General features: G+C 42.0%; 1 protein-coding gene across 2 annotated transcripts in view; it reads right to left on the bottom strand.

Moving 5' to 3' along the window:
* Positions 1-712: 712 nt before the first annotated feature.
* Positions 713-26981, bottom strand: part of ECPAS (Ecm29 proteasome adaptor and scaffold) — a 61127-nt gene continuing 34858 nt past the window's right edge. For both annotated transcript variants that reach the window (XM_027710242.2, XM_027710243.2), the window contains exons 24-49: positions 25748-25871; positions 24655-24800; positions 23541-23595; positions 22636-22750; positions 21631-21696; positions 21341-21458; positions 19239-19406; positions 18329-18408; positions 17465-17570; positions 16866-16913; positions 15772-15893; positions 14555-14705; positions 13575-13640; positions 11640-11729; positions 11093-11159; positions 10360-10451; positions 10200-10266; positions 9801-9992; positions 8649-8857; positions 8148-8191; positions 7401-7593; positions 6637-6781; positions 5913-6018; positions 5668-5756; positions 4364-4435; positions 713-3559 (exon numbers count right to left, since the gene is read on the bottom strand). In XM_027710242.2, the coding sequence (XP_027566043.2) occupies positions 3420-3559; positions 4364-4435; positions 5668-5756; positions 5913-6018; positions 6637-6781; positions 7401-7593; positions 8148-8191; positions 8649-8857; positions 9801-9992; positions 10200-10266; positions 10360-10451; positions 11093-11159; positions 11640-11729; positions 13575-13640; positions 14555-14705; positions 15772-15893; positions 16866-16913; positions 17465-17570; positions 18329-18408; positions 19239-19406; positions 21341-21458; positions 21631-21696; positions 22636-22750; positions 23541-23595; positions 24655-24800; positions 25748-25871 (2871 nt within the window). In that variant the 3' untranslated portion in view covers positions 713-3419. The remainder of the gene's footprint in view (positions 3560-4363; positions 4436-5667; positions 5757-5912; positions 6019-6636; positions 6782-7400; positions 7594-8147; positions 8192-8648; positions 8858-9800; positions 9993-10199; positions 10267-10359; positions 10452-11092; positions 11160-11639; positions 11730-13574; positions 13641-14554; positions 14706-15771; positions 15894-16865; positions 16914-17464; positions 17571-18328; positions 18409-19238; positions 19407-21340; positions 21459-21630; positions 21697-22635; positions 22751-23540; positions 23596-24654; positions 24801-25747; positions 25872-26981) is intronic.

The raw sequence follows: 26981 nt of genomic DNA, 5'->3' as shown, positions 1-26981 counted from the left end.
GCTGACCACATTTATTCCTTTTGGTGTCCCATAAGTAATTCCTATCATCCCTCTGTAAGCATTTACACAGAAATGTATATAAGCAGTAGCTCTGTAAGCTTAACAGGAGGAACTGAAGGCACTGAAGCTATAGAATGGTAGTCAAATCAGATTTTCCTCAGTGTTTTACAGCATTCAGAAGACCTGTTACAAAGTGTAAACATTACCTTCCTTGCCTGTTGTCAAATTCCAGAGAAAAGTGGCATAGCAATTTTTGAGCGACTATAATTGTTATGGAGCAAAGCAATCATCAACAACTAACTCCCAAGTTACTTTAACAGTATTTGCAAATTGCTCTTAAATATTAATCTCATGGCCTCATCTGCCATGTATATATAATATACACAAAGTGTAAGAATGTACATATAATATATACAAAGAATGTGTCTACATAATGCAACACATCCCCTAACCCTGCCTGGTTGCAAACTGTGGGCTTAAAAAAAAAATTAAAAGAAAACCAAAAAAAACCCACAACCACCCCCACCAAAAGCTCCAAACCAAACCAACCAAACAAAAACAACCCCAAAAAAACCCACAAAACCCACAAAAGTTCCTTCTAAAACTGCAGAGCTACCATCCATGTCCATGGGGTGAGGGGCAAAGCAGAACTGCAGTTTGGAAAACAAGGATGCTATAAAATACCCCAGGAGAAAAAACCACCACCAGTCACTTCAAGGAACAGGTCATGCAGCTTTTATTTCATTTTATCTTTTTGGTAAGCAGGAGGATTTTCTTTCAGTCAGACCATTCACATACTTGGACAGTACAGATTGCAGTGAATTTGATGGAGATCTTGCAACATTAGAAAACTTTTCTCAATATACATCCATTTAAGCAACGGCTTGTAAGTCAGAATGAGAGTGCTAGAGTCAAGTCTGCGCACTGCACTCCGGGTATACAAAGCATCGCAGCAGCACAAGAGATGCCCGTGCTGGGCAAAGTACAGTGTGTTTTACATAGTGCAATCACTTTTAGAGGAGAAACTCTAGGAAGGCCACATCTATTTATTTTTTTTTTAATCCTATCAAGTTTACAAATGCGAGGGGGGTAGAAATCAAACCTCTGACTTAATTAACTTTTGTACAGGTAGGTTTTGTGTATAGGCACATGCTTTAGAGAGGAGCTCTGAATCTGCTCTGTAATCACGAGAAAGACATATTGCTTTGTGATTCAGAAAGTGTCATACCATCTCTAACCTTCCTAACGCTCTTGGCCAGAGTTGTTAATCCAGCTGTTTATAGAGTTCCTAGAATACGCTCTTCCCTCTAGTGTAAATCCCCAATAGAGAAATTCAGGTTGCTATTGACAATGATTACAGTTATTCTACGTACAGTCATTAGACCATACCAGGCATTGCCTCTGAATACTCCAGTCCACAGTGAAAACTCAAATTACCAGAGACATGGAGGCTTTTGCTTTTCTGTTACTGTCACTCACCAATATGAAAAAACCCAAGTCAGACAATGAACTGCTACAGCAAAGCATCACTGGTAATCACCTAACACAAAAAAAAGAGAACTCATGACACTACATGTCACGGTAAGCAACTTGCTAAAGATACTGCAAAGTGATTTGCCCAGTAAAATCTTTAAATGTACACTGTGCTCAATAGTTCAAACTACACGTAAACAAAGAGCAGCTCCCTGCAACAAGGTGTAAATCAAAACATTATAGCACCAGCTCCCAGCACCAAGGAGTTGCCCACTGACCAGTTCTAGTGTACAATGTGTAGTGCTCGCTGAGGTTTCTGCTACACGAGAGCCACAGTGGGACAGCTCTACCTGCCCATTTCTTCATGACATTTTCTTACCAGGTGTTCACAAAATTACATTCCTCTCCATGAAGAGCAACAACGAGATTGTTACAGTACCAGAAAACACTGACAGGGAAATGGCACCTGAGGGGAAAGTAGGTACTGCATACCTGAATCTGAATAAATGGGCATGGAGGAAATGTGACGTCTGTCATCTCAGCAACCCTCTCCCTAGCAGAGCAGATTTGAAAGAAGCTGCAGACTGTAAGAAAAAAAAAAAACACGCCTTCCTATGCTGAAAGCCATGGACGTGATATTGCCCACACTAATGATTTTATTTCACCATCAGCAAAGCATTTATCCCCAAAAAGCTGTACACATACTGGTCAGGTTATGGAGCCGTGCTGTCTTCACACTATTAAAAGTCTGTTGCTATAGTGGTCAGGTTTGTCTTTTGTTGGAGGGGGAAAAAAAAAAAAAAAAGGAGATAGGCAGCATGGCCACATCACCATAGAGCAATTTTACTCCCATGTTGCTGCAGATATAATCTTGCTTCTTAAGTGCAAATTAAAAAGTATTTGCTAGAAACCATCATGACTTGGGCTCTGATAAATGACAGATGATTCAGTTTCTTACAAATATTGACAAGTCTAAATTGTTACAGGTTTCCAAAGCAAGAACAAGTTTACCAATAGGAAGGGAATAAAACATTACCACTCTTAAAAAAAATGTGTCATTGCAAACTTCAAACGCTCTTCAAAAACATATCTAGAAAAGATTGTTTTCAGGGGTTTTTTTCATTTCCTGGAGCTGAGGAGTGTCCATGCAAAACAATTTTGAGAAGAGCAGTGTTCCACCTGGGTACCAACTAGCCCCAACTTTGTCCCACACAGCTCAGTTAAAGTGCTCTCTTGTGCATCCTTTGAGGAAAAAAGTTCTCATTTAAAGTTTGGGAGGCCGAGGTTGCCAGCTGGGGAAGGCATAATCTCGGTCAATCCATGTTGAGGTCAGAGAAGAGGAAGGAGCAAAGTTAACAGTACTCTGCCTTTCATCATGCACAAACAGGCTGCAAGGGAGGAACAAGCAGATGCAGAGGTGGGTGTCAGATGAAACCCTGTCCCTGGGAAGCCACAGGAGTTTAACACATGCCTCATCAAGGGAAGCATTTCGTTCTCTAAAGATGAACACCAGCACTATTGCAGAGTGCTGAAGATTTACTGTTTATACACCAGGTAACAGATCTCTACATACACAACAAGTGAAAATCAATACATTTTTCACTTTCTGCACTGGTGGTTTTTCAACAATTCCTCTGAAGGACAAAGGGGATGTAACATTCTTTTGCCGATTTAAAGGAAAAAAAAAGCATCTTGCCCTTGCATTTTTCATGTTGCACACTTACATTCTAGGGCAGACTGTTAGAGGTATTTACTGATAAAACAAGTAACCATCAGCTTAAAAGAGTAAAAATAACATTAACGGGGAAAAGAAATTAAGGCATTTTTTATTTTGGCCAGGAATGATGCATCCTACAGAGTAATCTTCATTTCCCCACTTGGTTTTCAGACCACTGCACTTTTTTGTTTTTGTTTTACATGGCACTTTGAAATTTACTTTTTACAACTTAATCAAGATTTTCAAGTGTTTTCTTCAATACAAACGCCCTCTCCTGTAGCTCGGGTCTGCTATCTGACGCCATTGTAGACAACGAACGAATGAGTTGCTCTCTGCTTTCTGGTGTCAGGTTTTCCCACTGTTGAGCTTCTGTGTAGATAAAGACAGACACTGGACATGAACATCAGAATGCCAAAAAACCCCAAAAGGTCATCTCTTTCCCCAGACAGGTTGGAACAGCGACTGCCTTAACCTTTCCCTGGTAGTCCATACTGCGTTTTCAGGAGAGCATAAATTCAGCTGGACACTTGGGTGCATGTGCTGCCTCCTGCACAGGGAGTCCTGCCCACTTGGGCTAGGTTTCATTGTCTAAGCCTGTAACATGTGAATGCAAAGGCCTGAAGAACCAAGCATTTCCCATGTTACAACTCCTTCATGAAAGAGGTATGTTAGAAGACTTGTAGAATAAAGGAAACACAAAATGCATAACAGAAATCCAAAGGAAAAATTTGCTACAGATACATATGACCTTGAGACCTGGCAAGATTCATCCTCCGAAGTCAATTCTGCAAGGCTTAAATCATAAGTAACAGTGAGGAACTAAACTTGACTCTGAAAGGGTATAAAGGAACAAACAGAAGCTCCCTCCTCTCTGGAGACTGAACATAATGCAGAATCTGACAAGACGCTCAGTCAGTTCCGTATGCTCCCCAAGGGACCCTCCTTGCTGAATTTTCCTGAATTTTCCAAGGAGTAACCAACAGTACTTTTTTAGACTTTGACATCAGCCCCTGTTACTTCAAGCCCTCCCCAACTCCCAAGTCCCAGCTGCCCCAGAATCACCCAGTGCTGCAAGCAAAAGGCAAGGCCATCTCTCCACGGTTCCAGGCCACACAGCCAGGGACCATTTTTACTTAGCTGTGGCTCTTCAGGTGGTAAGCAAAAAAGTCTCACCTTGTAGTTTGGTGAGCAGCAGTTGTATCACAGATAAAGCTTCTGTTCTTATGGACGTGTAGCTTTTGTTTTCTAAGGGATTTAAAGAAAACAAACAAGAAAGCCCACAACCACATTGAGAACCAAATACACACTAACTGTACGAAATGCAGTCACCACTGTGGTCCCAGACCACTTTTATTAGCACAGTTCACTGAGCTCTCATTTGTGCTGTCAGTCTGCAGTGCTCCCCAGTTAGGCACATTTGAATGGCAGAAAGTGAACAATCGGAGGTTGACAAGTCAACTAAACCTTGTGCGTTGCCTCTGCTACTACCACACAGCTCCTGTTCCTTACACATGCCAGAAGGGAACAAAACACTGGCACAGCTGCAGTGTGATCACAGACAACTGTGCATAACAGACCGTTCTTCTGGGGAGTTGTACTGGCTATAGACCATACAAATGTTAACAAGTAGCATTAGGTGAGGGTAGATAAACCCTATGACATCAAGCACAAGCTTGTCACAAGAAGTTACTTGGCCTCTGAGCTGAAATCTTATCAAGGTACTCACCTTAATAATTTTCATTCCGTGAGGACTGATATCTAAAAGAAACTTTCTCTGAAGGGATGTTTGAATTGGTAGCTAGTGCTAAAGTAGGTGCTGCCTTTAGGCACACCAGAAACAAGAGCCACATGCAGATATGTGACCCAGGGTACCATTACAGTCATAGGACAAGTGGGAACACTACCAAAGTACTGAAGAGCCCCATGACTGTCAACGTGCCACAGGTAGCACTTGTATCCCCATGGGCATCCAGCTCAGGGAGAGCACAAACTGCCTCAAAGCCTTGGAGCTTCATGCACTGGCTATCTGAGAAAATTTGGGGTATCTCTTGGATACTATAATCTTGGATATATAATGCATATGTGTTCAGGAAGCCTGAACTGTGGAGGAGAAAAACGTGGTTTTTTAAATCAGGAATAGCTTGATTACATGGGGTCCACCTTCTGCATGAAGAAAATTACTGTATTTCTGATTTGCAGTTCTGAGAGGTTGCACAGTCTGTCTACCTTTCCCTCCCCTTTCAGAGCCCTCTTGCACCAGAGGAGTGCACTTCTCTGTGCACTGCACTCTGCACAGTACAGTCTCAAGCCGTTACTGCAATATCACAGTAATCACAATCCAGTGCAATGGTGGGCAAAATGTTACCTCTGACATCTTACGCTTATTCTGCATTTCCTCCACCAGCCAAACCCCCAGAGGAGGAATGTATTAACAAGCAATTCATCATCAATCATAAACCAAGACAAAGTCCATTTACCTAAAGAATGGGTGATAGAGGAACAGGTTTCCAGCAGTATTTCTGTCAAAGCCACAGGGTCGGAGTGTTCCTCATCAAACAGCATTAGCCTGTCAAATGCAAAAACAGTCAGGCACCCTGCATCACTGAGAAAGAAGTCTGCTCAACTTCTCCAAGAATCCAGTGTCATCCTCAAGTTCATTAAACAGTTTGAAGCAAGAAAGAAAAGACAAATCACTGAAGTGGATTGCAGAAAGAAGAATTACCCTTGAAAGTAGGCATTCATGGCTTGTAGCACTCCAAGCTGCACTTTCCATGTGCTCAGTTTCAGACGGTCACACATTAACTTGCAAAACTCTTGGCGATAGCAACCTACAGGAAAATAAGATTGGCATTGTGTTACCACAGAAAAAGGCAGAAGTAAACACTTCCTAGTCTGTTTCCCAGGTGCTCCTCTCCAAGTGACATCAAGCTAGTTACTGCTTATGACCAGGTCAACATCCTGTAACAAGTGACCCTGAAAATCTTCACCACATCAACTCATTCATGCAAATGCTGGAGGATGAAACAGCTGCCTTACACACTCTGCCATGCTAATAAAAACAACTTTTTTCCCCTCCCTGCCCCTCCCAGATATTCCCAGTTCCTCTATCTTCTATGGCTTTGATGTAAACATAAATGTGAGCAGCAGAACTAGGCTGCTTTTCATCAGCTAGGCCACCTCAAGCATCCTGCAAGTCTGCAAACTCAGAACATTTTTGTGAAGTGAATTAAGGACAAAAGTAATAGAATTTCCCCAAGGATGGGCTACTCTGCAGGAAAGCTGTTGGGGCAGCTTTCTCACTGAAAATCTTGCAAGCTGCAGGCAGCAAGATCCTACATCTTCTCGAAAGCCTCCTCGCTTCCCACATGATCTCCAGGTTCCTCCCTCCCTCCCACTTTTTATTTTAAGAGGAAACAGTTTGCTCTGCACATCATTAGCAGACTTACGCTGTGTCTCCGGGCTCCTTGGCCAGGCTTTGCCCAGGGTCTCGAAGGCACAGATCAGGGACTCCATCTGCATCTCCTTCTCCCTCGTGTCCTCGTCCTCTTCATCATGCTTTGGGAAACCCGCACCCACGCTCTCCAGAGAGTTCTGTGGAGGCCATGGGGGAAGGTATGATCGACAGAAGGATGAAGGCAGGCTGAGCACACACTGCAGCGCAGCTCAGTCTTCCCTGGTGTCTGCACACACCAGTCCTTGTACCCCGCCTGTGCCTCCACACAGATGGGGACAGGCCACCGGGGCCACTGGCGGCCCAGGCGCCATTGGCAGCCTGTGGCAGTGCACCACAGGCTCTGTGGCCTGGCATTCAAACATCTGCCTGTGCTACACGAGAACCACTCGCAGAGTTGCAAAGCTCTGATGACACTAAACAGAAGCACCCTACACGGCTTCCCAGGAGTCTCTTGCTGCCTGTAGAGCAGCCAGAAATTATCTTTTAATGCTGTATCAGGGCAGTGCTGGACACCACAGGGAGGATTCTGTCTAGAGAACAGTTGGGCTAATTTGGAATTTGGGTAGCACAGGTATAATCCCCCAGGGCTCACCAACAATTTGGAATCAGCCCCACCAAAGACCTAGTTGAGTGTGGGGTTTTCCTCACACCAGTAGCCTTCTGGGCAGAAGCCTGGCACATGGCCAGCATCAGCTGGCCTGTCACCACTTGGGTGTTTCGATTTGATAGAGAAAACTCAAGAAGCTGAATTGTCACCTTCTTTATCATGGGAAAGATGATTTCTGTAAGTTCCTGGAATCGGTCTTCCTTTGTTGCCTGCAGCACCTCAGCCGCACAGCGCAGCGCCACCAGCTTGTACTTCAGATTCTCTTTAAGACATTCTTTCAGGACAGCCTGGACAGTATCTTTGATGGTGGGCTGACCAGGCACTGACTTCTGCAACTCTGCACTGAAATGCAATGCACATAGGAACTATCAGACCCACGTTACTCTGTTTCCAAAAACTTTTTCCCAGATAGGAATTAATTCCTATGTCCAGCCACTCAATTGCCTACTAGCAGTTGTAACAGAAGTTACACTCTGGTGCTCTTCCTTGCTCTTTGTCTGTTCTGTTTTTCTTTCCTCTTCTCTCGCATGCTCCAAAGCACTTGCCCCCTCACTACCCTTCTACCTCTTACTCTTTTTCCCTTTACAGTGTACATCCTTCCCCTTAGTCTCTTCTTTCCTCATAGCAATTCTGGCCTCTCAACATCATCTTCCTCCCTAAATCAACCACTTCTGCAGGTCTCTCTGAAGCACCACTTGCCCCTCCCAGCTTTCAGCAGTGACCCATACACTGATATGCAAAGTGGAGAAGGACTTCTCACATGCTGATGGCAGATCAGAATGGCAATCACAAACTTTCCAGAGTCTCTTAGCACCCCATTAGGCAGTAACACCGTGTAACAACCTCCTTTTTGAGATCTCAGATCCCGAGAGAACCATCTCATTCAAGACACTTACCTGCACGCAGAGACAACAGTGGCAATGGCCTTTAACAGCTCCTCCTGCAACGAGTAAAACAGACACACAGTCAAATGGCAGTCCTGCCACACAGGGGAAACCTTTGTACTCTGTTGCAAGAGGCAGTGCGGAAATATGCCCGTGACACCAATTGAGAGAAGCAATGTCTGTCTGTTTCCTCCTATTCCTGTTGTAGAGGCTGCAAAGGACTAGGCTTCCACTCTGCACTGAACTGGCAGCAGAAAGGGGCCTTGCAGTGCCTCTGAGCACATGCTAGTACCCCTCAAAGCTAGAATATGGTGCAGTTGAAGTAGTCTAACTCCTAAAACAATCTCCTTATCTTCCCTGTTATTTGTGTCATCTGCTAAATGCAGGGCAAAAGGTAGACTCTGTAAGTTCTTACAGGTGCTGCTCTGCAGCACGGAACATTGTATTTCCTGACTCAAGGGCCACGTGGTACTGGGCTCACAGTGATCCATGAGCTGACAGTTTCCTCTTTACCTTCCCAGTCCAGGTTCTCCCTGGCAGGCCTTGCAGCAGCGCGGAGAGCACCATTCCCAGATGTGGCGGTACAAGGGAGCCTGTCTGCTTGGCAATTGATGCCATGGCAGCTGCTCCCTGGGCTTTCATCTTCCAGGACTGGGACTGCAGAGCCTTCTGGGTGATGGTTATCAACTCCTGCATATACAGTCTGATGCCTCCTTGAGTACCTGCACATCAAATGGAGGAAAACCGTAATTTTGCAACAAATCAAACAAAAATCTGATCTTATTAGGAAAAAAAAACCAAAAACCAAACCCACAAACAACAACTCCCCAACCCCCACCTCCCTAAAAACAAAAACCAAACAACCAGTTACAGATTTCTTGGGGTTTTTGGCCATGAAACACATCAGAAAAGCCTACTTCAGGCAAAGGGGTGAAGAATTCCTCCCAGGCTAGTTGAAGATGGATTCACTTTCTAGGGGCTTCCAAAGAAAGTCTTTGGTGTGTATCTAGACATAGAGCTCAGCTCACTCCTTCCGTACAGCAAACACTAGACATTGTGTTAGCCTGTTTCTAAGGAATAGGATTTTTTTTTTTCTTCTCAAGAACAGGTCACTAGAAAACCTTTTTGCAGCTCCCGGTGACTGAGGGACCAGATCTGAAATCACATCACAAAAGGAGCCAGCAAAAAAATTCTATCATGCATCCAGATCTTCCTCTACAGACAGAGCAGCACTTTTATAGCATAGATTCATTCATTAAAGTTAAAACCATAGGTATTACCAGAGAGATCTCCAACCAGAGACACAGGCTCTGTAACTTTAAAGTGTGTCTCAGCCCTTAAAGGCTAGCATCAAAATTTCCAAAGATGTCCAGTTATCTGCACCATGATCAAGGCCATATTACAGTGGCATTCAGTGTCTCACAGTCTTAAAATACTTCTTCCAACTCTGTCTGTCTATCCTTGTGATCAACACGTTTGTAATTATTTTATATATAGCCAGAGAAGCTAACCTTCATCCAAGAATTTTCAGCAAGGAAGAAAATGGAGAAAAATCTTCCCAAATCTTACTCCCAAAACTCTATTTTCCAAAATACAATTCCAGAAGGCATGGTATTTCTTGCCCCATGTTTCCCCAAAAGCTTTACAAATCTTAACACAACTTACCAGGTACATTTTCCTGCCAAACTTCAGTCCACAGAGCAGAATTCTCTTTCTCTCCTTTCTCTTCTTCAGGAACCTCATGCATTCCAAGAAAAGCCAATGGCAGCACATGCTTGGCATGGTTCTTGAGTACATCTGGGCTATAGCGTCCCATAGCATGCACAGTTAAAGCACAGCCTGCTCTGTAAACTGGCTCTGAAGGAGCAAAACAAGCCACATTATGACTGGGAAGCAGGAGTATCCTTTTAACTGCTTGGTCTGCCTCTTGGGAAGCAGAGTAAGGCACAGTATTGTATACCAATGCATAGGAATTACTCAGCCAAGCATCCCAATATAGAAATGTTTCTTTACTACCTTTTGCCAGGAACATTTTCTGCACTGAATACTCCAACAGCAACGTACCTTCCTTTTCCATGTACCAACTGCTGAGTTTGTGCAGCAGCTTCTCAGTGCTACTGTCCCGGGAAGTCTGTAACAGGGAAGGGACTCAAATCACTCCAACACTTCAAAAAAACCCATCAGCAAAAGAGCAGGATAAAACCTAAAACCAACCCCAACTCACCCGGACTAGATGCCCCATAGCAAAGGCAAAGGACTTCTGTACCACGCTGTTGCGATCAGTCAGGCCACTAAGTAGCGCGCTCATAAGTTTGCCTGTTGGAAGAGACTTTGCTTTCTCAAAAGTATCATGTTTTATTGCTATGGCAAGAATTACAATAGCCTGAACTTATGCGTTTTTTCCTCACTGCATATTTGTGAGGTTATAGGTCTGTCTGGTCCTTATGCTTCAACCAGTGCTAGTGTTTTGCACACCTTGACTGATAATGTTCCTATACGTGAGCACCCAGCTGATCATGCTTTCAGCTTTATTTCTATTTCACAGCACAAAGGCAACCTTCTTTCTACTATCAAATCACAATAAATTGCAAAAAGGAGACCCAATGAGGCAAAGTCCTTGTTTATGGTGCTCCCATAGCTCAAGTTGAGGAACAAATGCTTATTGACAGTGAAGCACTAACACAGGGATTGTTAGTCTGCTCCAAGAGAGTTGAGAGGTACTTTTGTCTGTTCCTGTTGGGTGCCAGTGAATTTCCTCAATTCCTTCCTCTGCCTCTTCCACCTTGGTGAGGTACTTAACACCCCCAGGACCCACTCCCTCAAACAAAAAAGGTAACTTCAAACAGCTCTCTGAGGAAGATACACATGTAAAGATCATTCATGTGATAAAATCAAGGGAGGAAATACCACAGCAACAAAAAGCACCTGTAAAACCTGACACTGGAAACAAACCTTACCTGAATAAGGCGTTAAGTCTTGAGGGCACTGTGTGGTTAATGACACAATCACGCTGGCACAGCCTCCCTGGAAGAGTGCAAAGGAAAACAAAGGTAAGATAAAACAGTATTAGCTCCTGGTTATTACTGTTAATACTTGCTGGAGTACTACATGCATTTGTATGACCTGATCTAGACCCACTCAGCCTCTACCCTGATAGGCCAAGGGTTGACACAGTAAAACAGGTTGTAAAAAATGAATGACAAGAATTGAATTAGAAAGTGAAAAAGGACCCACACTCAAGACAGATGGTCCTGGAAGATTTACAATCAAGAATAACCTTCTGCACTCAAGTGTCACAGCAGCCATGTAGCCCAGGGGAGATAAGGGCAGCACACCTTCAGAAAAGTGACGTAGTGGGTTGGGACTCAGATGAAAAATTATTCCATTTGGAGATGAAGAAGGGAATACAGAGAATTGTCAATGTAAATACGGTTCTTTTGACTATGTCTTTTAAAGTGACAGCTTGGTCTCATTCATACTGAACTATTAAAACCAAAGACATACCTTTGTGCCAAGGCCTACTCCACTTTTGATCAGTTCACACAGACGAGGAACCAGCTCACCCAGGACGGACACATCCAAATACTGCAAGCTCTAGAGAAAGGCAAGGGATGAGAAAGAGGGGAAAAAATGAAAAAACAAACAAACAAAAAGGTAATGGTGGCAGATTTAAGCTGGTGTACTTCCACCTGAGACTGCCTCAGCACTAACGGCTGGTCCTCAGCTGAACTTTGAGTTTGCTGCACTATGAGAAGAAGCCACCACAAAGTGGCTTCCACCACACAGAGCTTCTCTTGTCCCACTTCTCTGCTGAGTTGACCCGGCTAAAATCATCATTTGCTGGAATTGATGTACTCCTGCACTCCAACCCTTCAGAAAACCTGAAAGTAACAACTAGCAAGAACTCATTTTGGAGAGAGAAAGAGTTGTAGAGGTGTGCTTATCTCAGGACAAACCCCAACATTTCCCCCACTGTCTGAAACCAGAAAGCAGTAACGTATCCAAACTAGACAATGAAATGAAACCAGCCAAGACAGTTTTTAAACAGGTCAAGACAAATAAGTGGTATAAGTGACATAAGGGTACAAGAGGGATATTACTGGTATAATTTCTAACCTGCTATACTTAAAAATGCCACTGGGCAAAAATAGAAAGCCTCATGTTACCAGCACACTGTCTGCAGAGGGGAGATCCAATCTCTAGCAAATTCAAGGATCGCATACTAAATGAAGGCAACTCTTTCTGAGCTTCAGAAGTCAGATCAGCTGTTACTGCCCCCTCTGGCACTGGTAAGATGAAGGGAATACTCCATATAATCTCTCAGCCAGCCCCAGAATATAGAGAAGGTTGCTCATAAGCCAGGACATCTTCACACTACTCCAGAGAAGACATTACTATCTCTCCCCTCCCCTAGGAAATCCCAATCAATAATCAGGGCACCACAACTGCTCCCTGAGGGCTGGCAGAGGAGAGGTATGTCCTGGAGGAGGGACAGCAGCAGCTGCTGCAGCCTGTGGGGTGGCAGTGAGGCACTTTTACATGGAGCCTTTCATTCCCAACCACTTTGCAGCACACTATTTATAGAAAGGCTTTCAGCTGACACCAAACCTCAGCTCCACATACTGTTTTGTATGGGAGGGCTCACTGTTCTTATTTTTCCATAAGAAGAGCAAATAAAGAATAGCTCCATTGGCTATGCTTCTCCTAAAACTTGCTCAGCAAACCCCTACCTACCCACATGCCCCTGGCTGTTTGCAGTGCCTGAGCAGAAAAGAGGGATCTTTTCTTTGGGAAGGGGCAGATTCTTACAGAGGACAGGTTGTTCCAGCAGGACAAATCCTTCAGCACAGCATTTGGGCATCAGCAACTCCTCCTCCAGCAGCAGGAAACTACAGTGCCAAACACCAGCAGCTGACTCTGTGTTCAGCGATATCTACACTTTCCCTAAATATCTCCACCACCAAAGCATCAGCAAGGCCTAGGTAGGGATATCCAAGGCACCACAAGGCAATGGATGAACAGCATTTGTGCCTTAAGAACAATGACTATCATCAGTTGGAGGCCCAGGTGAGAAGTTGGTTGTGGAACAGTGGGCCAGAGACGAAGACAAATATTAGCTAGCATAATCCAGAACCAGTTGAGACCCTATCCAAAGAAGAGCACTTGAAGGATGCCCTCATCCTCAAAGCAGGCAGGTCTTCAGGCAGAAAAACAATCCATTCAACTCCAAATGGAGCCAAGACTACTCACAACTGATCTGAGGAGCAAGCACTGGTGACAGGATGAAAAGTCAGTACATGAAAAAGGAAGTGGACAGCGACATGGAGATGTGATAATAAAATGAACCCTGTAGAGGTATTCTGTAAAGCTCCCATTTAAATTCCTACTCTTCTCCTACAACATATTTTACACTGGAATCCTTCTGAAACAAGAACTTACCATGTTAATGGTTTCCATCATGGGAGATGACTTAACAGCACTAAGTCTGGCATTATCCATTGCAGTCTGAAAAAAAAACAACAAAAACCCCAAAAAACAGTAAAAAACCCCAAACAAAACAAAATGTATATGCAACACAAAAACAGTGGAAAGGGCAACATCAGCTGTAACTCACTACCTCACACCACTTCAGATGCATACAGACAGAAAGCAATTATGCCTACAGTCCATGAATGTTCCCCTTTCAGACGAAGACAGATGTTCTAGCTGGAGTACAGGAGCTAAACCATGCAGTTCTGATATCACATGAATGGGGAAAAAAAACAACAGATGGAAGGAAGGATGGAGAGGGGGGAGAGAGGGGGAAAAAATCCCACTCTGAACTACTGTTCACTCTCTTCTCATTTGCAAAGTGCTAAGTTTTACCCTTTTCCCTCTCCACAATGAAATAAGCTAAATTTGCTTCTGAATAGTGGGTTTCCACCACTTCCTCAGAAGACTGTATTGATAAATTAATATGGTTCTTTGAGAAAGATTAAAGGACACCATGCTGAACACATCCACCTCCAGCACACTTCGCTATTGTATACCTTCTAATTTAAGTTAAAAGAAGTCCTGAAGTTAATCCCTTGGGAAAAACAGCAGTGATATTTAACAACAGTTTTTACTAAGATTGTTTTTTACTTTCTGAAATGTGTAGTGGTCTAGGAAATAATAAAAACAAAACAAAACAAAACAAAAACAAAAACACAAACAAACAAAAAAAACAAACCAAAAAAACCAACCCCACAATCCTTCAAAAAACCTCCCACATTTGTCCAGTAATATTTCAATGATCAATTTTAGTAATTTAATAGCTATTTCTCTTTGCATCTTTGAACACCTCTCAACTAAATCTGCTATTTTTCTGTTTACTGAATGAAGCTTAAATCTTTGTTATCTCTCTTCTGTTGATACTTTCCCATTATAGCTGCACCTACTTTCTCTTGATCTGTTGCAGAAAAACTCAAATAATTGAGGACTTGAGGCTCCAGCACACTCAAGGATTCCAGCAGGGCTGGGATAAGTTTTGGTGCATGAGGTTTCAGCATAGATCCAGCACTTTTACTGATCTTCACAAGAGTGTTAATGCTGGAAAAAAAATTAAAGGGAAGGTCAAAAGAGAAACACACAGACTGAACTGAAAAACTAGTCTACTGTAATCCAGATGCAACAATATAAATCTACCTGCAAACAAAAGTATGTGTATTTTTCTGCTTAAGCAAAGTCATACCCTAGCCCTGAGCTTTCAACTGATGTTGGAAGCCAAACTCTGGCCAAAGTAAACAAAGAGACAGTACTGCAGACAGATGTACAAAAAAATAACACATTCTCATGTTTTAAAGAAGTGCTGGGCAAAGTCACCCAGAGACATCCATTGTTTCTGTCCAAGAAAAAATGAGTTCACAATGATCTATTCAAATCCCACTTGTCAATTGCAGACCGACCAAATCTCTCATGCTGCATTTTGACAAAGGGTTTTCATATATTCAGAAGGGATGAAAAAAACCTCAGGAAATATTCACTATCATTTGTTAGGAGCTGTCTTACCTTACTAGTAATTATTTTTGCAAAGACCAGCTAGCTACACTCCAAGTCTGAGCCACTGAGCTACACCCCAGTTTTTCTGTCCTTCAAGCAAATGAAGGAGTAAACAAGGTTACAAATTGATAAGCATATAAAGTCCCTACACATCAAAGGACCTTGAACTGTTACAAGACATAAAATGTATTTGAAGAGCATGACCAAATGCGGTCTCATCTGGGATGTGAACTGTCAATACTCACAACCAGTTGTGAAATCAGACCTGGCTGTTTGAAGAACTACCATGGGATTTTTCGTTTGCATGCAGAACAGATATGCCAGTCCCAAAGGACAGCTTTAGCAGAGCACACAGCTTGCAGATCAGTTTGCTGTGAAAAAAAACTTCCTGGTGGGAACTGAACCTGGGCATTTGCGGAGAGGCCAGATAACTGTCAAAGACAGGCAGAGTTCTCAGAGCTGCTATTTAAACTCAGAGAGAAACGACTCAGCAGGAAAGCTCTTTTGGGAAACAACTCGTCACTTCAAACACAAAGAACATTCTGCAACTCGGTTGGGTCTCTTTGGGACAAATCACGACACAACTCCCGGCAAACTTATATGACACAAAACTAACCTGAGAGATCGGACTTCAGCAACTGTGCTTACTATGCCTTTGTCCAGGAGGCAAGGAAGCAACACAGCTATCGTCTTCTGACCTGCTGCTCCTTTAGAGGGATCACACATTTTCACACAGACCTGGGGACAGGTGAGAACCAGCGTTGCAAACATGTACAAACCTCCCCCTCAGATACATCAAAGCACTCCCTCCTTCAGTCAGAAGGCGGCAACAGCAACTAGAGAAACTGCTGACAGCCAAATCCAGGCTGTTACACCTTCATCCTCCTCTCCAAAAGGTACTTAAATCCTAAGACACATCCCTAAAACAGGTTTCAACTACAGTCAGCTTCCAGAAAACGCATATTAAGAGCCTAACAGGCCTTGACCTGAATCTGGATGAAGAGATGAATCAAATGACTTCTCAGCTGAGGGACAGCCTATCTCAGCCACAGGGATTCAACCATTCCACAGGGCAGAGCAGCAAGTGCCAGATCAGAACAGATTCTGCAATTGCAACATTTTGTGACAACATTTTTGGACCAGATCCTCACTTGTAGCATTAAAATGTCATGCATTGTGAAGGCTGTGATTTCAAATAATGTGACTTTTTTACAGGACTACCAAACAAAATATTAAGGGATATGTGTACTACACCCAATAAATCTTGTCAGTAACAGCACTGGACAGTGAAGAACATATTCCATTATTCTGTTTCATACCACTGAGGTTCTACCAGGCTTGGTCAACTAGATGAGTCAGCCTAGGTCAACTGCTGAAGTTACAAGAAATCCTACCCCTAAATGAGGAAAAACTGGCAAAGACTAAAAAACCCCAGTTCATTTTATCCTTCCTTTGCTTGTACAGAACTTAACATCACATTATCCACAAGCAACAGAACTTCACCAGCATCAACAAAAGTACAGGGCAGTATGTGGTGATGCTTATCTAGGGCTATTCAGATTTTCACAACTGCATCTTACATTAGAGACCTTTTCAAGATAACAGACTATGGTAAACAAGTACTCCTGCAGATACAACAGTGAACAATTACCTGACATAATAACCATACATGCCTGGCTACATGTGCATATGATGAAATAAGAGTTTTACCTTGCTCAAAGTTTTTAGGGCTAGTTCTGCTGCCTTTCGCACAGTCTCCTAAAAGAGAAGTCAACGATCATTGCTGCTATTTTATTTCTTCTATAGAATGATTAATATTAATTGGTAAGTGTAACACTAGTACTGACACACCTATCTTCATAGCCAATACTTAATATAACATCTTTAAAAGAAATTTTGGCTTTGGTCCATCTGAATATCTGGTACAATTAACACATTAACACAGATCAAACCTGGAAGGACCCCAAGACTCTGACTTCATATATGCAAGTCATACACAAGCAGCCCAAAATAAATGTTTCTATATTCAATTGTTAAGGAAATACTTGGGAACTATTTTATATCCAGGAAAAATCCTGAATCATCAAGAATAAGCACAGTAGGAACAAAACCCAACATTTCAAATACAGAATTTCCAAGGTGGCATGGAAATTTTAACTGCAAGGAGCTTGAATTTCTTCTGCTTAATACTCAAAACTCCCACTTGCTTCAAGTTGACTTGTCAGGGAATCTCTCTTTAAACATCTCAGAGCTTGATCACTGTACCACTTTTGGTTGGAAGATTCCTGTTCAATTCTCAGTTCCATTACCTTAATGTCATCTTGCACTCTGAACAGGATTTCCCAGATCTCTGGAAGCTTGTCTATAATGTCATCCAAAGGTCTTCCTCTTAGTAAGTCATTTAGTGCCAGACAGCTGCAAACAAGGAATTTTATTTCTTTCACACAGTGTACTTACTTGATATAGGTATATACATAGCTATGTTTATAAATATAAGTAAATGGTTAAAAAAAAATGACAACTGTTTCACATTCTTTATTTTCCCCAAACTCTAAATCTACTCTATCAAAAGACAGATCTCCTTTAGCAGAGAAAAAAATGTTCAGTCATTTAGGTAAAACCTGAAACCACTGATAGCAAATGAGAAAGGCTCTGCTGTGGTGAAAATTGCTATTGCAAACATTCCAGTTATAAAATTGTTTTAGATTTCTTCTCTGTAAGTACAGGATAAGAAGAAAACAAAATGGTATAAAGTCTGGAATTGAAATTAAAATGAAAGTTTTCAATAGAGCGTCACCACACAAACTATTAAAAACAAAAAGCGGTTTATTAAAAATGGCATCCTGCTGCCAAATATGCAATTGTCATACTGACAATTCTAAGAGAAAGCAATATTTCAGGACCAAGGATAGGCAGGAACTTTTTGACCAGAAAACTCATTCTTCGAACGTTGCTTAGTATCAAGCTACATGCAATAAAAGATTTTAGGCTCGGTTACACAAATAGCTTCAAGATTGTATCACGCTTCAAAGGCAAGCTATAAAGCTGGCCTCTATCTTGATGAATGGATGTGTCCTCTTTCCCCTCTCAGCTTCTCCAGGCTAATAAGTTTACGGTGAAGAAGAGAAAATAACAGAGTTCAAAGACAAATCTAATACTTTTTCTAGCAATACCTGGATTCCCTGATCCTCCACAGACTGCTTGTTAAGTTACTGATCAAATCCTCGAGAATTTCCTTCATGTACTTATCAACCTATTATTAAAAAAGGGAAAAATCATGAAATAAGCATGGGCTATGCATCCTTCTCCTATAGTCTAAAAAAGAGAGTACTTTTGTATAATACAACCTACTTTCAGCCACATCAGATGAACTACTTCTAGCCAGAGCTGTGCAAACTTACTCTAACTGTGCTTTAGACATGCCTTTCTCTGCACTGCTTGAGCACTTAACGAGTCTCTCAAAGCCTTTACCAACTGCACTGTTAAAATGCAGCACCAAACATGTATTCCCATGAGAAGCAATTTTGCTTTGATGAGGGATCAGAGTGAATGATTTCACATTAAGAGCAGCTTTCCTAGGAGAAAATATTTGCAAACCCCATTCCAAGCCTTGCAGAACCTGAGCAAGGGCATCTTATGAAAATCATTTATTCCTGAAATATATCTGGGAGGAGTTCTCCTCAAACTGATGGAGCAGTCTCCCTCCATGGGCTTCCTCCCACTTACAAGTGAAGGAATTAAATTTAGATGCTCTTGTTCAGGAAGGCATCTTAGGTCTTAAGGATTCATGAAGAGCTTATCATAAGCAAGATCAAAGCAATATCGAAGTGTGGAAAGACTCCATTTTAAGTAAACCATAAATTTTAATACTTGCACAAACAAGGTCTGCAATATTGTTTCACATACAAGAGGCAGTGCCAAACCTCTGCGCATTGCCCAGCTCATCCATGGATTCGCACACCTCTTTCTCTGTAGGACAGGACCTTACCCCTTTCTGCACAAGATCCAACTGCCCCAAGAGGATCTCTGACACACTGCTGGCTTGCAGCAAACCTACCACTCCCCACGGTACTGTTCACTCACCACAGACTTGTCAGTGACCAAGGCATTCCAAATGCTGGTCATTGCCTGTCGAATGCCCAAGTTGGGGTCAAACTGGTAGCGGTAGAGTCGGGGAAGAAGTTGGGGCAAAAATGGAGCCAGCTGCTCTCCAGCCTTGGCAGCTATCACATTGAAACCAAAAGCTGCTCCCTGAAATGATGACAAAGGAGTATTTGTTAAACCACTCTGCTTACTCACTCAGTTACTGCTCCTGGGCAACCACAGTCAGGGGCAAACTTGACTGACATAGTGTAGATTTAGACCAAATCAAAAGGACTAAAATGGTACTAGAATTGGCCCATCCTCAGTGCTACAGTACCAGTGATCTCAAGCATACAATCACACTCAGTAGACAACATAGTACTACTTCTCTCTCTTCTTCTTCTCTCCAGTCTCTCCAATCTCTTCTCCTTCTCTCCAATCTTTATTTCAAGACACTGATTGACCTACCTCATTTGCAAAAGTGGTACTGGCAAATTAAAACTATGAAGATTTAAATATGTTCTTTCAAAAGATTCTTTGTCAGCAAACTGGTGAAGCTGGGCCACTGCTTCCCTAAAACTCTGCTGCATTTATAAGAATTAGAATAACATAGGAATGGAAAAACTAAAAATAAAACAACTCCACTTTAGCTCTAGAATCTCAAATTTTTGAGGATTATAATTTTTCATCTGTCCATATTTACTTTAAACTCAAGCATTCTTCTATGATCTCTTGTTTCTCCAACTGTCAGTTCCACTGTCAATTCTAATACAGTGGAACTGATGCTTGCCTATGAAATCCCATGAGATTTTGCCAGACAGGCCAAGAAGAAATTACTCAATGCAGGTAGTGCAGTGACTGCCTCTAATGACTTATGTTTCCTGACTTGCAGTACCAAAAGCTGCCACTCAAAACCCCACACTAGGGATTTCACAGGACAGGATGTGCTGTCTGGGTTAGTTTAGTCAAGCAAGAGCAATAAAGCCACACTCTCCATTATGACCCCTTGCTGTGAAGAGCAAGAAGTTGTGGAAAGCAGAAGGAAAATGAAGGCATCACCTGCAAGGCCCTGAACAGTGGGCTCTGCCCAGCTCTCGTGGGGTTTAGAGCACAGGCTTTCAGATACTCCCTTCAACTTCAGTGACTCTGCAAATTCTTCAAATGCCAGAGCTCAGCATACACTTGCTGAGTGGATTTTCTGGACTCATCCTGGCTGGTGAAATTCCACAAGGGTCAGGAAACTAACTATGTTCTATGTTCTCGTGCTTCTGAAGTCCTGGTACAAAGACAAGGAAGCCTTGAATGATGTTGCTGACTTGCCAAACTCTGGATGAAAGCTAGGACTTGTTTTTTGAGTGGTGTTACCAGAGACTCAAAACCTTAGGTAGCAAGCACGGAAGAGCACAAAAAGTGCAGTATAGCAGAGGCAGCTACATGAGTCTTCTGCATGCAAGCACACAAAAGGTGCTCTGCCTGCTCCCAGAGACAGAATAAATTCTTCCATGCTTCTGTAAAGCCAGTGCAGAGAGTCCCCATGTTAAAGCTCTGAAGTATACTAAAATCTTCAAATTTATGATACTTCTTTTTTCAGCAGGAAGTGGATCCCACAGTATTTTGGCTTTGTTTAAGGTCCCAGCAGCTTTAAAATATCAAAACTTCAGAACTTCAGTTAAAAAAGAATACTTTCAACAACAGTGCTTTTTAGCAACCTACTGCTGATTATTTTTTCCTCTGCCTCTTTGTGACCAGGGTCACTTTTCTCTGGCATCTGAAAATTCATGCAGTTTTGAAAACATTATCACCATTTGAACACACTAAGACCTGTCTTCTAAGCACATTCAAAAAATAAAAGGAAAGGATCACAGTTGATTCAGAGGGGGACTTAGGATTATATGAACACTCGGATACCAATGTTTTGTAAGGATTTCAAGTCATCCTAATTTTTTTTCTCAGGTTGGTAAATTTGCCTTTGTCCTGACACCAAAGCATCAACGCCCTCTCCATGCAGTTATCCATAAAACATGTAACCAAAGCCAGAGAAATGCAGTTGTTGATTCCAGAGTTCACAGTGGAATGGAAGTTGTATGAAAGCAGAGAATTACCTTCCGAGAATTCCACATGGCATGATGGTTGGCCAGGTTCATGAATTTGTACACCAGGTCTGGCTGATTAAGATCACTAGCCAGTGAACAAAGCTCCTTGTAGGTAGAAAGACCTTGACTTTAAAAAGCAGAAGGGAAATCAGTGTCACTATGTTTAGCTACACAAATACTACAATACTTAATAATTGAGAGAACAAGAAGGAGCAAAAAGCTCAGGAAGCAGATTTATAAGCAAAGGAATACTGTTTCAGCACTGACTGTGTCTGTATTGAAACTGTCAGTAAACTTACCCATCTGGGGTTTTGCTCAGACCACCCTGAAACACCACAGTTTCTCCAGTCATCTCATGTTTGGTTCTGACAGAAAAGAGGTCCAGTATTAGCTTTACCAAACTCTACCCTTGAACAGACTGCACACTACAGAACAAGTAATTTATTTTCCTTTATTAACTCAGTAACTTGACATTCTTTCAGTTCCAATCCCACAAAAGAACATACAGTTGTGCAAAGCCATACACATTGCAAGGCATCTCATTAACCTGTGTCATCTGTAATGTTAAGGAGAGTTGCAGCAAGTGAGAGTTTTGCTGTGCAGTCAGAAGGTAAAAAGTCAAAACACTGAATGTTGGATTTTTACTTCTGCTCAGACAGCCACATAATGGACTGCAAATCTCTATTTCAAAATATAAAAATACCATTCCCATTCATCTAGTTTCTTCCTGTTTACCACCAATGAATCTCTACACTACCAGCCTAGGTTTTTTCACAGTGGCCAAACCCACACCAGGTTAAGACAGCAGTAGGCTGTTAAAGAGCATTTCCAGCACTGACCAACACAGAACTCATGGCTAGTGATTAAGACCAGCATTTTCCCCACTAAAGCTGACAAGTGACCATTAACAACACTTTCTCAGCAATAGGTGCATTCCAGGCACAAGCAAGTCCCCCTTCCGCAACATTCACGATGTGCAGAGTTGCTGCAAGTAGTCATTGTTCTCTGCAGTTACACAATGCAGCAAGGAGGAAATCTAATCAAACTCCAACTGATTTGAACTGCTTGAATCAGGACTGAAACATTATTTTGAAGCTTTGTGGAAAGGAACAAAACCAGAACGACTTCAGTCACAAAAAAAAAATCTAAGCTGAATTAAGAAATGTCCCAATTTGACTCTCTGGGAATGGATATTGGCTTGCCCTTGGCGACAAAACATCTCTTTCCACAAAAAAACAACACTTTTGTTCCCATAAAACACATAGCTCAGAGTACTCTCACACAGTGTTCTGAGTTCACTGTACCTTTTCCCAGTCATAAGGGTATCAACAAGAGTAGTGACCAGCTCTTGCTGATCCTGTTCACTTCCTAGTTCATATATCAGCCCAAGACCTTTTGAAGCAACATCTTGACTAAGCTCTGCAAGAGATTTTATGAAGTAAAATTAAAGATAAGCACGTAATTAAGCAGCACACAAATTTAAAAAAACAAAGTTCAACCAAAATCAATACATAGCAAACGCGGCACTGTACGGCAGTTCACAGCTCTCCATTTTAGAGCAGATCTAGTCTGTCAAGACACAAACTTTGCATTCTGAAGCAGCAATTTGTTCTGAAGGCATAAACCCCACGAAGTTAGGTGACATCTTCATGTAAATACTGTTACTGCAGGTTTTGACACAGCAAGGAGAGTTCCAAGAGCCGGATATATTCTGACACGCTGCTGGCACTCTAAGTCCAGCAACATTAATGGTAATACTCTCTTCCACTTTGGTGAGATTTGCACAGATTGCTGGATGCCACCCTTTCCACTAGCTGCCATCACAGGTAGCAAAATGTGCTAGTTTGAAGAGGTCTTAGAGTTCCTGTCCATGCAGAACTCTGTGATACACACCCTGTTGCCCAAAGCAGAGTAGAAGTAGCACCACTGAACAATTTCTGTAATTATAATCTGGAGGGGCAAAAGCAGAGAAATATTTGTGCGTGTTTACCAAAACACACAAAAAAGTTGTGCTTCTTATCTCTGCATGTGGTGCCTAGAAAAGAAATCATTCCTATTAACATCAGAAATGGGACTTTTCTACCTACAGTCATCTTTCAATGCTGACTGACAAAGAGGGTGTAGTTGACTTTTTGCCTGTTCAAAGATTCCCCCCATTCTGTTAAAAGCCCATCAAAAGACACAACTCTTAAGATGTGATAGTACTTACCATCACTATCTGACAGAATTGAAACAAATGCACTTTGAATATCCTTGAGATGAGACTGTAAGATGAGAAAAGGGTCATTATTTTGGATCCTTTGTCTGGTCTCCAGGCAAGTTCCTAACAGATAAAAAGAGGCTACTCTATCAATGGAGCTGTTTATTTGACCTACACCTACGACAAGAGCTGCCCTTCTTTCCTGATTAGTGAGTAACAGCCTGACTGACACTCACAAAAGGTAACACCTAATGGTAGAGCACCTTTTTACAGCTACCATGCCATTAGGAAGCCATATTTTATTTGCCTTGCCTAATACCTGGCAGCAGTGCATCGTAAATCTGCCTTGCAGCCAGATGGGGCTTTCTTCACCTTAAAACTAGTGAGTTTTGCTACCCCTCATAAGGTGCACCGTTTAGGTAAGTGTAATATGCACAAGCTTTTACATGTAACAGCTTACATTTGCAAAGCACCTATTGCCCCAAAGCTCTTTATCATTACCTGAAGAGCACACAATGGTTACATGGTCCCATCAGTCTCCAGTACCTCTATGCAGAGAGAGGACATTTTGGTTGGGAATGCATTATTAAGTCCCTGTATAGGACCTTTCACACTCTCTCATTACAGACGGGCACCTTAAATATGAGGTTTTCATCAAGGTGTACCAAAAATACAGTATACATGAAGCACATCATAACTGCTCCCAGGTACCAAAGTTGTGATAAACTATGTGAAACAAATTAGTCCAGTTCTCCCCTTCTTCCACTCCTAGATCTCCTTTTATGTTTTCCAAATATGAATCCTAGAAACTATACAGACACCAACCTCTTCTTCCCAAGGGAAGATGTACTGCTACTTCATCTTACAACAGCAATCTATGCTGAGCTTACTCTGACTTGAGTGCAAGTCAGATGTTTACAAAGGTGACAAACAGCCTTGTTCATCTGCCAGTTAGTCTGTTCCTCTATTCATAGAAGATAACCCATGACTCAAAAAGACCTCAATAAGGAGAGGACCAGCACTGGAGGAAAAGAGGCAGTGAAGGGGAAGAAAGGGACAGAAATGAGGCAAGAAGCAAAAATAGGGACAAGGAGCCAGTGTTAGGAAAAGGTATATTTCTTACCTTAATTGCTTTGTGTGTGCTCAGCTTCTTCACCATTGACAGAAGCCAGATGCAAGCTGCCTGCCTAGTGTGCGGGTTAGGGCTGATGATGTGCTTGTTCAAAATAAGGTCTAGGACCCAGGGAACCACATCATTCACTTTCAAATCTATATGAAAGAGAGAAATGTGGAGGGGAGAGGGGAGCTTTGAGAATCATCCATACCCATTTTTAATGACAAAATAATGTGCAGCAGCAATGAAAAACCTGTTAAGTCCATAAGTACTCAGGTGACACCTCAATCTCTGCTTATTTAGGAAAAGCCTTCACTGGAGTCACTGGAAAGTATTTCTCCTACTAAAAACACTGTGTCCTCCTAACCCTTCATGAATGTGTTCCAGAGCCTGTGGCCAAGAAGAGCTACCATTTATATTGCCTAAGACTCAGGGTGCTACTTTTTTTTTTTTTTGTAAGGACTCAAAAATTTCTGGAGCAATGGCAGGGTTCAGTATCTACCCCATGCTGTACATGCTCAGCTTTGTGTACACTAGAGACCTAAGACCACTCTCGCAACATTAAAACACGTGTTTGCAGGTCTGAGGCTGATATTTACACCTGTCTGGTTTGAAGCTAGCATTTTCTCATGCTTGTATTCCAATAGTACACAGCCTTAGTTCTTACACAGAATTTCTGCATTTACTGCATGGAAATGCCACTTAATCATATCACTGGAAGGTGTTGGAAAAACATTTGCAATACAATTTTATAATCCTATTTTCCAGTGCAGGCTTCAAAATGTCACTTTAAAAGATTTGTGTATGCTAAGAACTAACCTAACGTGGCAAACTAATGAGAAAAAATAAAAAAAATACAGAGTCAAGCAGCAATTGATTACATTTCATTAAGAAGCTATTTAAACAGCCCACGACATAATGTCTTCTACCCTCTGAGCAGATGGACTTGAAGAGGTGAAATGACCTGTATATAATACCATATACAAACACAAAATGTCTCTTATGTCTACTGTTATAAACCAAACACCACAGAAGTGAAGTTATGGAGCCCAGTGTTAGGCCAGATGTTTCCCAAATCAGCCCCCACATTAGGAAAGCCTACCTGAAGGAGGAATATATTCCTCCTCTGTGACTGTCCATGCATCACGTGCAGCCACTGAGCTGGTTCCTACTGCAGCACTGGTAATGGCTTCACCAACTGTGAACTGCAGTTCTATTTGTTTGGCCTGAAAAACACATCAGGGCATTAAGGACAGTAGTAACTAAACGCACATCAAAATTTTGGTAATTAATATACAAACACACAGTCCCTGTCCCAATCCCAATTTTCAGCACTAATTTGCAGTAAGATCACTATTTTGGTGAGCTTCTGACCCACTGAAATTGATGGAAAAAGAGGTCAAACTCTCCAAAATGAATGGTAAAAGCTAAAATTTTCACATTTTTTTTAATCCATACCTCCTACAAAGTATTGAGTAGTCTCTGCAAAAGTTCAACCTAGTGAAAAGAAAGAACTGGATAGACAGGATGAAAACAAAACAGTTAGAATGAGACTGCCAGTGATAAACGAAAATTACTGTGGCTTTGTTTATAGTATGTAGTAGTAAGAGTCTCCTGTAATTCCATCCAGAAGCTGATCTCTTAAAAGATGCAGAAAACTCTTTTCACTTTAGAAGAATCCAGACAGTACTTTGTTTTGTTTCACTGTCCTTACACTATCCTCCAAGCCTTCAAGAACAGGATACGCAGAACTTTGTCACTTTCCTGTAATTATTTATGATGAACCTTGACTCATAAGAACTCATTTCCATGCCTGCTGAGTATCTTCTAGATTGCTTTCCTTACTCTCTGGAAGCACAAAATGTTCAGGCACTTGGAGAAGTAACTCTTTAGCTTCCTGCCATCTAAGATAAATTGGATTTTTCAAGTACACCTTTTATAAAGGAAATTGTAATGTCCCCCTGCAGTTACAGGAGAAAAACACAGCACTCAAACATCATTTTATGTTCATGTACGCAGTGCTCCTAGTATTCTAAGTATAGTGATAGGACAGTTGATTAATATCTTGAAACTGAAAGAGTAGGTTTAGATTGGATATTAGGAAGAAATTCTTTACTGTGAGGATGGTGAGGCCCTGGCACAGGTTGCCCAGAGAAGTTGTGGCTACCCCATCCCTGGAAGTGTTCAAGGCCAGGTTGGATGGGGCATTGAGCAACCTGGTCCAGTGAGAGGTGTCCCTGCCTATGGCAAGTGGGTTTGAACTAGGTGATCTCTAAGGTCCCTTCCAACTCAAACCATTCTGTGATTCTTGCTTGTTTGATCACATCAGATTGGAG

The sequence above is a fragment of the Pipra filicauda genome, unplaced genomic scaffold (genome assembly GCF_003945595.2).
Source record: "Pipra filicauda isolate LSUMZ 115617 unplaced genomic scaffold, ASM394559v2 scaffold71_size5581439_pilon, whole genome shotgun sequence".
In the NCBI taxonomy this organism is placed as follows: Eukaryota; Metazoa; Chordata; class Aves; order Passeriformes; family Pipridae; genus Pipra; species Pipra filicauda.
Note: the sequence above shows the minus strand (reverse complement) of the source record. Positions and strands in the feature narration are given on the sequence as shown.